Source organism: Zonotrichia leucophrys, chromosome 2 (assembly GCF_028769735.1).
Source record: "Zonotrichia leucophrys gambelii isolate GWCS_2022_RI chromosome 2, RI_Zleu_2.0, whole genome shotgun sequence".
Classification (NCBI taxonomy): Eukaryota; Metazoa; Chordata; class Aves; order Passeriformes; family Passerellidae; genus Zonotrichia; species Zonotrichia leucophrys.
The window spans coordinates 43,936,385-43,949,664 of NC_088171.1; the positions used below are offsets into that span (position 1 = coordinate 43,936,385).

The following is a 13,280-nucleotide window of genomic DNA, read 5'->3' on the forward strand; positions in this document are numbered from 1 at the left end:
TGACTTCTCTGCATAAAAGGTCAACAGCAACAACAGAGGGAGGAAGACATCCACCCAAACTTCCATAACTCTGAAACTCAAGAACTTAGGATGATAATTGATGGAAATGTGCTTTGCTGTTTTTCCATCCACTACAAAAGCCAGACAAATACTTGTCTGCTGATCGAAAGTGCAAAGTAGAGAAGGGGTCATAAAGACAAATGTAATAACTTGAAAGGAAATGAGTTTGCAGGTAAGATTCAAGGCAAAGCCCCTGGTTGCAAGCTAAGCTTTATTTGAGCTTGTGCTGTTATACTCTGTAACTGGTGCCTTGCAGTTCCAGTTTAGAAAGCGGGGAATGAACGAAAGCATTAATCTGACTGAAATCCACATAACAGGATTGTGTGTGAAACAAAAGTGAAACCAGACAGTGCAGTCAGTGAAATACAGCTTGAGGAGGAGGGGTGAATGTGCTGGAAACAGCAGTTTTCTATCCTCTTTACTGCAGCTGAACAAGCTTTAAGAGGCATCAGGCATTAGGGGGACTAGGAGAAATGAGGAGCTGGTTACTGTTATATGATTTTGCAGCAGAATGTTCTTACCAGAAGTAGAGCTATTTGAGCAGGCTGCCAGGGAAATGATTTGCATTTGGTAGAACTGCCCCTCAGTTCTTGCAGCTCACACTGCCCTTGTGGCACTTTAACACTAGTCATTTGTTGGAGGCTCTGCATTTGATGTTTTGATTTTCACCAGTTGCTCTGCAGAAAAGGATTGTGCAACAGTCGAGGACTACGAGTCTTTGGGAAGAGGAGGAAAACATGCATTCAGAACTACAAACAGGGAAGCAGTAAGAGAAGTTGCCTAAATTATGGATAATCTGCTGCATAAATCTGTCTTCTCCTGTTTCATAAAGCTTCCTATCCATGCATTTTGGAAACTTATATCGACAGTGAAAGCCAAGAGGATTCAAGAAAAGGTAAAAGCAAATTAAAAAAAGCACTACTTCAGTTGTAACCCTGGGGGTGATCTAGCCATATCTTAAAGGGGAGGATCACAAGTTTAGCTGCTCTGCTTTCTAAATGTCAGTATCTGCGAGTAATGGTTCTATTTAGGATTTTATGAGAGCACTGTGAATTTGAAAAAAATTTCTCTGAGAACAAATAATTTTTGATTCCGAGTAAATTGCTGGAGACTTAAAGCATTGAGACCATGAAGCTTTAAGTAGTCATTACCTGCCTCTTGAAGATCACAGAAGCCCATCTTTCACTGCTGTCATGAGCTGTTTTCAGTGTAATTCCAGTTCATCTTGAACCACTCATCTCCCTACTAGCTGTGTAAAAAAAATTGTTAAACTTCCTTATATTTAACATAGCCTTGAATCATTGAATCAGCTTGTTATGATAAGGGGGGTATATTTGACAAAATGAATTTCTAAATAGGTATATAAAATAAATAAAAAAATAAACCAGACTTTCCCTCTTTTAACTATTTTCTAAGCCATAAGCTTTACGCTCTGCTGTTCTCTGTTCTGTAAAGGCTTTATCTTTTCTAAGAGATTTTCATTCTTCTAAAATCAGGTGTAGGCATTGGTCAGTATTTTGGCCCTTTGTCATGTAAATCTGTGTTAAATAAAAGGTTGCAGTCTTGTCAGTAGGGCTTGTAACCTGAATTCTTAAATGTTTTGGTAGATCATGATTTCTTAACTTAAATGCAACATGAATATCCTTAAGAGAACTGAATTGTAATCTGAGGCTGCTGCTGTTTCACAAGGAAATGGAAGCTGTTTTGCATGGGCGGGGGGAGAAGGGGTGAGTCTGGAATGAGGCCGTCTCTGATGAGTTACTGTTCCTTTTCATCCAATATGTGCTGGATATTAAGCTGTGTGATGACCATTCAGAAGAATAAGAGCTATAACAAGAACTGAAATTCTGCATTCCTTCGAAACAGTTAAACTTCTTTGTTCTCTGTGTGCTAAATTATGCTGAATAGCATACTTCTCCAAATCAGAGGTCATCAGGCAAAGAAAGACACATTCCTTTGCCATGATATAGTTTGGAAATAAAAAGTGCCAGGGCTGTAACTGGCAGGGGGTGGGTGGGAGGGAAATCTGCTTTTCCTGTTTTGGTACAGTAATGTTCATTATTTTCTTTCTTGCTCCTAATGTTTTTACAATGGCTAACAGCTCAAGCACTACATGCTTAAAGAAACATCGTGTTCATTCTCCTTGGGTTTGTCAGATGTTGGCAGGGCTGATACTCACCACATAGTAACACTTGCTGCTTTGACTCTACAAACACAGAGTGCAGTTTTGCTCTGGAAGCTGCCCTGCATGGTGTTGAAAATAAGCTCTTTATTTCTGAGGATCACAGTCTTTTATTTAGCAGGGTAAGTCCTTGGGATGGTTTGCTTAACACTGACTGAATGTCTTTTAAAAAACGTTACCAGTAGATAAATGTATTTTTCTTTGAGGGTTTTTGTTGTTTTCTCACTATTCACCATTTTCTGATCTCAGTGGGCATTAAATTTGGGTTCCAGAGAGCTTAGCACATTCTAACTGTGCTATTGTCATGTTCTGTTCTGATAGATTTTGTCTCATGCACACAGTGGTGCTTGTCCAGTCACAGAGGCAAAAATCATAAGCAAAGGATGCATGCAGGGCTAGTTGGCTAATAACTTTTGAATTGTTCAAGATTTATCCTGACAGCTGAACTTCAGAGGATGCACAGGCCAGATGTAACTTAAACATTCATTGGTGGAATTGAATGAGAGAATTAGAGATTGAATTACAGAACTACCTGTAACATGATGTTAAATTTAATCATTCTGCCTGCATAAGGATGTGAATATCCTTAGTGCAATATACTTCTGTCACTGCTGCTTCCACTGCTGGAAGAAATCCATTTAATCAAAACAAGCATTGATGTGGTTATTAGCATGTTAGTCCTGAGACAAAAAGCTTTATCAATATAAAATGAACTGAATGTGGTGCTACTATTCATTCTCTTTACATTGCTTGATATTGTGCACTGAATGTAATGAGGCTTGTTGAAGAACTGCTGTTCACTGTGGTGTTCCAGAAAAGCTATGCATCCTAGGAGACCTGTTCTCTGATCAAACATTTTAAATGAAATACAACATTAAAATAAGTGTAATGGCTACAATCTGAGGTTAGCTTTGCATGCTCACTTTAATGAGTTGCAATTTCCTCTGGAAACTGACAACTAAAACATCCTGTTTACCAGTTGCTTGGAAACTGATCATCAGTAAGAGCATTAGACATCAAATATCTCAGTAAAAACTAAAGCTGGGAAATAAATGTGTATTGTTCAGAAACTATAGATTCTGGAAATTACCAGGGCTTTTCATGAAGTCCAAGACATAAACAGAAGATAAGAAGGACGTGTTATAGATAAGAACATCCAGACTTATACTAAGAAGGATAAACTTGCTTGCTTCAATTATTAAACCATTCAATATGGTTTAAGAAGACTATTTCAAAACTGGCAGTGTATTAAATGTTTCTTTTCTTGGATCAACTTCTGGAATCATTCCTGACTGACCACACAAGGCCCAGGAGCATGGACTTCAGGGAGTATGAGTATGATCCAATAATGGAATTATTTATGATCTTTGAGGTTCTTCTCTTATTTTTAATTCAAACTTGAATGTTTTAAAGCAAAGAAATCTGAAAGCTTTTTAACAAGCCTTATAGAAACGGTATGCAAATGTGTTTTGTGGCTGCATGGTAAGAGTTTGAGAGCAAGTGACATTTTAACAGCACAGTTGAGTTTAGGAGGTAATTCTGGTTAAATGAGGCTTTTATCTAGACCTCTATAGCTTTTTCTTAGGAGAATATGTATTTTTTAAGAGCAATTCTTATCTAATTCTATACATTGAATTTTTCCATTAAAATGATTATGATTAAGTTCTTGGAAGGTGTGAGGTTTTTAATATTAATTCAATCTGAGTAAGGAAATGAAACATGCCACTTATTTTCCTGTCAAACATAAAAGGCCTATTATTTCAACATGTTTAAGTGGCCTCTCTGCTTAGATAAAAAACAATAGAAGGCATGTATGTGGCTTATTTAATGGTGTTTATGCTGGCAGGATTATCTTCTTTCCTTGAAAAAAAATTTCAATTCATTTGGCAAAACAAGAAATTATTTTCTTTTGCCTTTGTTGCTAGTTAGAGTATATCTCATTAACATTTGAGGAAATTACTTTTCAAGAGTATTGCAAGGTTACCTCTTTCCAAAACATGACCATAAAACATAGACTTCCTGTTGAAAATTCCAGCTGGACTCAGATAAAATCTTTTCCTGATGGAAACTACAGGATGCTTTTTTCATTCACAATCAGTCTCCAAAGAGTGTGTGACCAACGCTAAAGGAAATGGAAGAACCAACATTTTGTGCAGAGAAACCACCATCTTTCCTCCTGAATCCCAGCAGAAAATAGACATTTCTTATATCCTTTCCAGCCAATATTTCTTTAGAATTATTGCTCAGCCACACACCAGCCACAAGATGAATGCTAAAGTAATTTCTCTAGCTATTAATTCATGCATAAGAGTGATACCATCAATGAGGTTCTATACAGGAGAATTAACAGATGGGGCTTTGTCCTTTTGGGAACCTACCAAATGAGCTTTGGGAGCTCAGAACTGAGGCAGCACAGAGTGATTTGCACATCGTGCTTGGCATTGAGAGTATGTTTCTTTAACAATTAACACAACTGCTCTGGCACAATCCTTGTTAGCCTCTTTTCTGAAGCAAGTGAACTGTATATCTGCCCCTTTCCCCCAGTAACTGCAGAACTCCTGGATAGAGACTCTCAAAGAGGTGAAACACCCACACGCTTAATGAAAATGAGGCTGGTTGGTAAGAGGGGAGGCATCCTATTAAAGTGCCTTTAAGAGCAGCATTACATCAATGAGATCACGCAGGGGAGAATAATCAGCAGTACTTTGTGTGCTGGAAAAGCTCCCACCAGGTGTTTGCACCTCTCAAATATTGAAAAGAATAATTCCCAAAGCCTATCCTGGAGAGGGTAACTGAGAACATCCTTTACTCCTGTCTCTGGTAGTGGCTGATTGCTGCAGCTCAGGCAGTTTATAATTCAGTCAACCAGAGGACATCAGACTGCTGGAGCCCAGGAGGGACATTCCCCTAGTCATGAGAGAGCTATTGCCATTAGAACATATTTGTCTTTCTCAAGTTTTCCAATCAAATTAATTTTAAAAGCAGTGGCTGAATTGAGAATAGAATTAGAAAATAGCATCTGTGCTGAGTGGCATTAGGCTTCCTTTCCTTCAAATCTCTGTTGTAACTGTGATAGGCAGGATTTGTAGGTCCTTCTAAGGTCTGAGTAGGAGCAGTGTACAGATCCTCTTGTGAGGATGTTCTCCTAACAGAGCTTATCAGATGCTTGCTTGTTTAGTGCATTGTTATTTTGCCTTATCTTTAGTTTTTCCCCAAAATGGCAACTCTGTTCAAGTCAAGGTCTTATCTCAAAGCAGCTGAGGATTTAACACGATCTTTGAGGAAGACACAAAGGATGGGTCTTTAATCAAGGAGAAAAAAGCTCACAGGCTGCATGCAAATAGGATATAAAGTTTCAATCTGTATTTAACATCTGGAATAATTTATCTGTTGTCAGCCCATACTCTGAAATTGTGGTTAGAAATGCTTATAAAAGACTCTATATAGATGAAATAGAAGTTATAGTCCTTGTGCACAGTTTACAGGTGGAAGGTCTCTGTTACATATGCAGTCAGACTAAAATAAATAATTCCTTACAGCTTTAAAATCTACATTAGTTGAGTCAAATTGGCATTGTTCAACTTTGTCTGTAAAGGTAGTTGTTGCATGCCAAGCAACATTGGTTTAACTGAATCTGGCATATGTTTGACACACAATTCCTGAAATTATAGGACTACAGGCATTTTAAAGTACACATTTCATGTGGCAATTTAAGACTTTTGCAAGAATCAGCTCTTCCAAGTGGGAAAGACTTGAGACATCTAGTTAGTTAGCCTGGAGAAGAGATACTGAGGATGCAGCTAAAGGGTCTGAACAGGACATGACTTCATCCAGTGAAAGATCTGGCAGCTTTTGCTGGAATAGCTGGCACTTGGTCTCTGCTCTGAGATGAACAATACCTCAGATTCCACACAGGTTAACCTCTAGCTGGAAGTGATGCTGCCTCTTAGTGTGGAGAGCTGTCTCTCTCAGCAGAGATGGCATCTGTGGCTGCTGGTGTTGTAACAGTGATAATACTTTTATTATGGCTCTGATAGTTCAAGTGCTACTGCTGGCTTACAAAAAAAAAAAAAAAAAAGGAAGAAAAGAGAGAGGCACTCTGGCTTTGTTTTGCTTTTCTAAAGATTTCTCTATCTAAAGAGACATTTGGTGCAGGGGCCTCAGGTTCACAGTGTAAGTTCTCTATGAAATACATGGGTATTACAAATGACATAGTACTTCTCTACTAGGACAGCTAAGAAATCTGTATAGCTATTAATGAAAAGTTATTTGTAATGGATCTATCATGTCTAGTTAATTTTGTTTACAACAGTGGTATTTTTACTTGTTGGTAAGTAAAAACTAATGTATATGTTAAATTTAAGATGACACTTTAAAAATGCTGCTTGCTTTAAATGACTAAGGCACTCTGATTTTTGTGGTTAAACAGAGGCTTGACTAATTTTCCTAATGAAACATTTTCTCTCTTTTCTCTTATTTGTGTTCTGAAGCATAAAAAGCTCTGAGTGCTGTGTATCCCTGGGATGTGGTATCTCCACAATCTAAAATACTGGATTCTCTGGGGCTGATGGATATTATGTTGTTTAATATTTTATGCTTATATCCATTGTGTCAAAACAATTACTAACAGTTCCTTGCAGCTCACAAATTCATTTGGAAAACTCTGAAATTTCTGATAGAGATGGGTAGCTTAGGTGTGTTCTTTGTCACATTAGGCTCTCCTAAGCTCACTTAAATCAATGTTGGAGAGACTGCATCAGAACAAATCCCCATTTGGTCCAATTTGGCTTTGTGCTAGACTTTCTCCTGTAGTCATATAGAAATCCCTGTCAGGACTCTATGAAATTTTCCAAGGATGTATAGATTCTTCATTTTTTTACTCAAAGCAGATTTTTTATTTGAATTATGATCAGTGGCATCAAAGCTTGAATGTTTAGCCTTTTCAGATAAACATCTTTGTTGAATCACCGTCTCATATTTCAGTCATAGGCTGGGTCTCCACTGCTTTGTGTCAGACATGACCAGACATTTTTTCAAGCATATGCTATGTCTACCTATAAAGACACATTTTAAGATCAGCAGGTTTTGGTGTTGCCATAAGAAACCAGCAACTAATATAAACCACTTGAAGAAACCACTAGGCTAAGCAAGGATCCTAATCACAAGGCACTGAGCTTCTGCCTTTTTCACAAAAGCAAGAAGGAGCTGTTTTCCAAACAGAAATCATAGAACTTATCTCGCTGCTGATGGACTGTGGCAGCTCTTGCCTAATGGTTTATTCAAATTCTTATTTTAATATGTTGTAGAAGTACTAATCTAAATGGTCAATGCTCATTTATTTTTGGAGTCTAAGTTTGAGATGATCTTCTGAAGAAATCTTACACCACTGACATTTTAAATAGGATTGTAGTACATTTCCTGAAATACTGTTTTTAATTTAGGCACTTTTTGAGACACAGGTATCACATCAATCAAACAGGGCCAGGTTGGATGTGGCTCTGAGCAACCTGGCCTAGTGAAAGTGTCCCTACCATGGTAGGGAGGTTGGAACCAGATGATGTTTATGGTCCCTTCCAACCCAAACCATTCTGAGTTTTGACAATTCTTCACTCAGGCCAGTTATCAAGAGTGAATGGTGCTGCTGACAGGTGTTGTTTGGGAAGGGAGGGGAGTGGGGCAGGCTGACTGCCACTCCTCAAATCTAGTGAAATGAAAAACCTCAACAGAATACTGTGCAGTAGAAAGCTTATTCTCTCTTTAATCCTTAAGCTCAACTATTACAGCTTTATTTAAATAACTGGCAGAACAGTACATGTAAACACAAGTATGCCAAGGATTGAAAACCAAGAGAAAAAAATTGAAAACTAAGATATATTCAATTACTGAAGCTTTATTTGATTACAAATGAAACAAATTATTTGTAACTAAAAGAAAAATCTGTTTTATCCCACTGTTTCCTCTCTTTTTCATATAAGAATATGTCTGCCAGATAAAGATGGATTAGATTTAATTTTTGGAGCCTTCATGTTAGCATTTCTAATGTCATGAAAAGACAAGGAACCCAACAAAGCAGCAAAGCTTAGGGAGCATTTAAAGTTCTGAGACAGTCAAACAAAACAGATGCTTGGTTCCTGTTTTCCTAACTGAATTTCCTCGGCTGTGCCCTATCAAATTAGCTTCTTGTATCATCAGATGTACTGACCATGTGCTACTGTGAAGAGTTATTGTGCTCATGAGCACTCAGTAACATGTATTTATTTATGTTTCTCCCCAGGAAATTAGACAGAAATATAGCAGCGCTACTTTTAAAGCATATTTTAAAAATAATCAGAGCAGAAACTGCTCAAGAGGCATTAAAAAGGCCCAGGTGAAAATGTTTTTGAGTGTTAGAAATTCCAGGATTGTCAATCACAACCCTTACAAAAATGAATTACCCTTTCAAATTCTGATTTCCTTTCACAGAAATTTCATTTGGCCTTTCTATTCAAGTTTTGAGGTTCATGCCTTCAAGATTTTCTATTCAACTAAAAGGATTAGAAGCTTTTTTTCAGCACAGGCAAACTTCTTTGATATAATGGCACCGTTCCACAAACCAGCTTGTAATATCAAACAATACAATATTAAAGCCCAGGAACTACAAAAGCCTAAACACAGAGAGTTATAGGCATCAGGCTTTGGGTTGTGACCTTCCCCTGGCATTCATGCCATGTCAAAGCCTCTTTATAGCGTTTGCTTTGCATCCACAGGAAGTTTGTTATAGGCAGCAACAGCCTAGGCCCAGCCCTGAAGACAAAGCAGGGAACCTGAATTAGTAAAAAGCAATCTCAATAATAGTGGTTGTTTTTCATAGTAACACAAGGTATTTTCACCGAGGGCTAAAATGAAATAATATTTGCAGCCATCCTATGTATAGGACTCAGAAGTGCTGGCATTGCTGCTGGAAACTTTTAAACCTGACCAAATTTCATGTAGCTGCTCCTTCAGTTACAGTGCTGCAAAAGGCTCTGTGTTTGGGCAGGGCTAATTTCACATGGAAGGACAGGATATCATGCCACAGCTATTTTAAAGGGTTGCTTGGAATTACTGTCACCAATGACTAGGCTACTTCAAAATCATTAAAAAAAAAAATATATATATATATATATAAAGAGCTTTGTTTAAAGAGAAGTGCTTGTGAAGCTTGCATTGCATACCTGCAATAAATCTGAAACTCATCAGAAAATATTTGCTACGAGGTTCCCATTGGGATCAGAAGCCATTGTGTGCAGAGTTGCAAGAATGAAGTCGCTAGTTTTTTTTCTTCAGCCTGGATGTACTTCTTTAGGTGACCTAGGGCTTGGTGAAGGAAGTAGTGGTATTCCTTTTGCTACAAACTGCAAAAGGAAATGCTGTTTTAGAAGTTTTGGCAAGAATGAAAATGGACTTTATTTTTCCTCACCAATTTTCAGCTTCTCTGCCACAGTTCTGCATTCTTAGTGCTTTGACCCTAGAAGCAGTATCTTGATTACACTTTGTAGGATGTAACAGCTGAATTGATGCAAAGCTTAATTTATTCAAACCTAGCTCTCTCTCTTTAGATATTGCAGTGAGGCTATGGTTTCGGATAAAACAGACTTTATAAATAGGAAAAACTGCAACACTAAGGTTAGTTTATTCTACATCCTTTATAATCTGTCCCTGGAAGAGAAAAGCAGCATCACTGTACATAAAGGTTGAAGATGTGAGGCTGTAAACAACCAAAGATCAAATTTTCAAAAAGGAAAAACAATTTGGAGTGAAAATTGTGGGAGACATGAAAGATGAATTCTTAAAAACACCTGGCTTACTGAAATCTGTATCTAATGAGGAAAATACTCCAGGAGTCCTGTTTTGCAACTCCAAGAGAAGCAAAATAATGATTTTGGTTCTCAATGCATACACACGAAAGTAATTTCTGATTAATCCATGTCGCTACTACAATGTCAGAGGCTCCCAATGATTGTTTTGTTTTGTTTTTTCTCTCCATGGATGATTTTCCACAGGTGAATGACTGATGAATCAGAAAGATTTACATCTTGGTATCATTTTATTTCTGCAAATTAAATAAGTCATAGATATATGGCTGGATAGATTTATTATTTGGTAGAACATAATAATAGATAAATTAATGATAAGCAGATTTAGGATTACGTAAATCATAGATATAATAGAAATCACATAAATATAAAATGTACAATATATTGATGTGATGTGTGGTAGATATGTTCTCATAACAGTATCTTAATACAACCTAAGATAATCTTCTGACCTTAAATTTATTACATGACATATGAAAGAAGCAGGATAAAAACCATGCCTCTCATTAGATAACAAAATATTCTGGTCAAGTTTTAAATAGTATATAGGAAGTTCAGGGTAAAAATTTACTTTTAGCCTGAACTTCAAAGAAGAAACAAGATTTTTGCTGATTTATCACTACCAGTTTCTGTACTCTAATTATAGAGTTGTATCCTCAGAACTCCTCAACAGATCCAGATTAGGCTATAGGCCCTCAAAGATGTAATGGGAACTGCCCAATTTTTTTTCTGAATGAGAAATGGTTTTTTTTTTCCTTACTTCTGAATAGGCAGCTGTCATGCTGAATTGTACTGAATGTCCCCACTAGCCAGATGGTGGGGAGGAGGGCCTACGATACGAGTTTCAACTCTTTTTAAATTAAATCCTCCTCTGGTGCTTCTTGGCTTGCTGCAGATGCACAGAATGCAGCTGACGTTGGCTGCTGAATTACTGGGAGACAGAGGGGCACCTCAGGGCCCTTTCAACCTTCCCATTGCAACAGGCCGCTGGAATAAACTCCCAATTTGTATGATATAGCTGTGGGCCTTGTCCCTCCCATATCCACTCCTGTCGCTTTCAGCTGGGGCTGTATCCAGCCTTTGGAGATGCATGAACTGAACATGTGATCTATTATTTAGAGTCAGGCTACTAAACATGGTGATGCTGCTGGGTAATATTTTAGCACCTCTTTTCAAGGCAGACAGGAGCCTTCTGTGAAATGTGTGTTTGTGTTTTAATTCCCTTGTGCTGAAGATTGATATTCATTAGCAGTGGTATGGAGACACTCTTGAGCATTTGCTCCCACCTCCACTTTGTCCTAGCACAAGCTTGTGTATTTGGATAGGGAATGAGGTCAGAACAACCTTGTTAAATTTGGGTACTTTTTCTAAGTGTACTTTACTAAGTTTCTAAATTTTACATAACCTGTGTGTGCAGTTTTTATTCCTCCCCCTGCAGTCTTATTGTTAACTTCGACTAAGAAAGCATCTGAATATGGATTTAGTCTTCCAGTTCACCAGTTGGGTCTATCTTGAAGTTAAGGGTTTCTACAATAGAGCATGTAGTTGCAATAGAAGCACATTACATGAACTGCTTTTATCAGTAATCTATACCAGCTTTAAAAATGTGACTTCAGATCACTCTTTTTAAGACATAAGGGAGGAAAAAATCCTCTGTATTTTTGACTCCATTTACATGAAAGTTTTAGTAATACTAAAAATAAAGAGGTATATGGGCTCTCTGGTAAAACAAAAGTTTGTAACTAGTTCCTCCCAACCTGAAAAGCTGCCACATGCTTTCACTTGATAACATTTTTTGGCTCTGAGTCTGAATAAAATTTCAGAGCCCAACATATTATGCTTAAGTGTGTTATCAAACAAATCATCATATTCTTGCCAGGAGCCAAAATCTTATAACTATGTAAACATCTGTTTATTAACTGCCAGCTCCTCACTGAGTATTACCTTTGCCCTGTTTTGCTCTCACCCATAGTCTTGAAGAAGAATTCCCAAGAGAGTCTTGGCAAGCTTACTTGTCTGTAATATATGCAGCATTCCTGAAATTCTTGGCACATTAACCTTGAATCAATTCAAATGAAATTCAAACTTTGCTGTTGCTGTGGTTTTTTTAGCTGTTTATAGTTTCATTGTTGAAATGTCTTTATTCTCCACCACAGACAACTTGCTATAACGTAACTGAAATAATTTATAAGTAACTGTGGTGCCTTCTTTGCCATGTAATAAATTGCAGTAATCCTTTAGAAGGACATAGGGAAGAGTTTTCCACCTTCTGCTCTATTCAGGCCACAACATGATGGTAGCTGCAGCTGGCAATGCAGAGGAGTGGAGTCTTTGTCCTGTAGTACACATCCTCACAAGGCATTTTGCCTGCCTCAGCCAAGACTTCCAATAGTAACTTGCTTCACAGCATATTCCAATTACAGAGCACATGTTTCTTGGCTGTCTTTTAGAGGCAATGTGAAACCAGATCTTTACTTCACAAAATGTCTCTGGAAACGTGAAGCCTCCAGTAGATAGGATAGAGGCACCTGTGAGAGCTTCCACATTAGCAGTGAAACTTCTACTGGAGTAGTTAGCTTTGAAAACAGTCACTGAGGGGAAAACAGAAAGAAAATAGCTGAAGATCTCTGTGAGTCATTAATAAAGGGAAGGGAAACCTCTCTGGAAAATGTGCAATTAATATTTTTAACTATTTCAAAGTAGTTCAGCTGAAGGAAGAAAATAGCAGGTGAATATTAAATATGTGTGTGAGATGGAAGGTATTAAGGAAGAAAAGTATGGAAGATGAAATGCAGGTTTGAGATAAGTTGAGTGCTATGGTCTGAAAATGAATTAACTTTCTTTGCCTGAAGGATAGATTAAACCTGATTTTCTTGAATGCTCTGAGTATACATTCACACCAGCTCAAACTGATTAAAGGTTTTAATCCTGTCACTGTTTTACACTGCCTTCCTCCACTAGTTCTGGGAGTTCAGCAGTAGAGCCTTTCTTGAGGCAGGCTTTCTTCTTGGCTAGATCAGTCCTCCTGAGCTGGGTTATCAAGAGAGGAAAATGTCAGGGCCAATGCAGAACTTGGCACCAGCAGAAGGGCAATCACAGAAGCCTGATTTTATGTCAAATTAAAATGCTGTGATGCTGTACCCCTTCTCTGAATGTAGAATATTGGTAGGGATGCTGCTTAGGGATGGGATGACACGGTTAAA

At 37.8% G+C, this 13,280-nt stretch overlaps 1 protein-coding gene across 2 annotated transcripts in view; it reads left to right on the plus strand.

Moving 5' to 3' along the window:
• Positions 1-518: 518 nt before the first annotated feature.
• The window catches only part of ATP2C1 (ATPase secretory pathway Ca2+ transporting 1), a 62,551-nt gene continuing 49,789 nt past the window's right edge, over positions 519-13,280 (plus strand). The window contains exon 1 of one of the 2 annotated variants that reach the window (XM_064704765.1): positions 519-955. In XM_064704765.1, the coding sequence (XP_064560835.1) occupies positions 848-955 (108 nt within the window). In that variant the 5' untranslated portion in view covers positions 519-847. Of the gene's footprint in view, positions 956-2,302; positions 2,365-13,280 lie in introns of those variants that run through there. The other variant, XM_064704772.1, reaches the window with a different exon arrangement.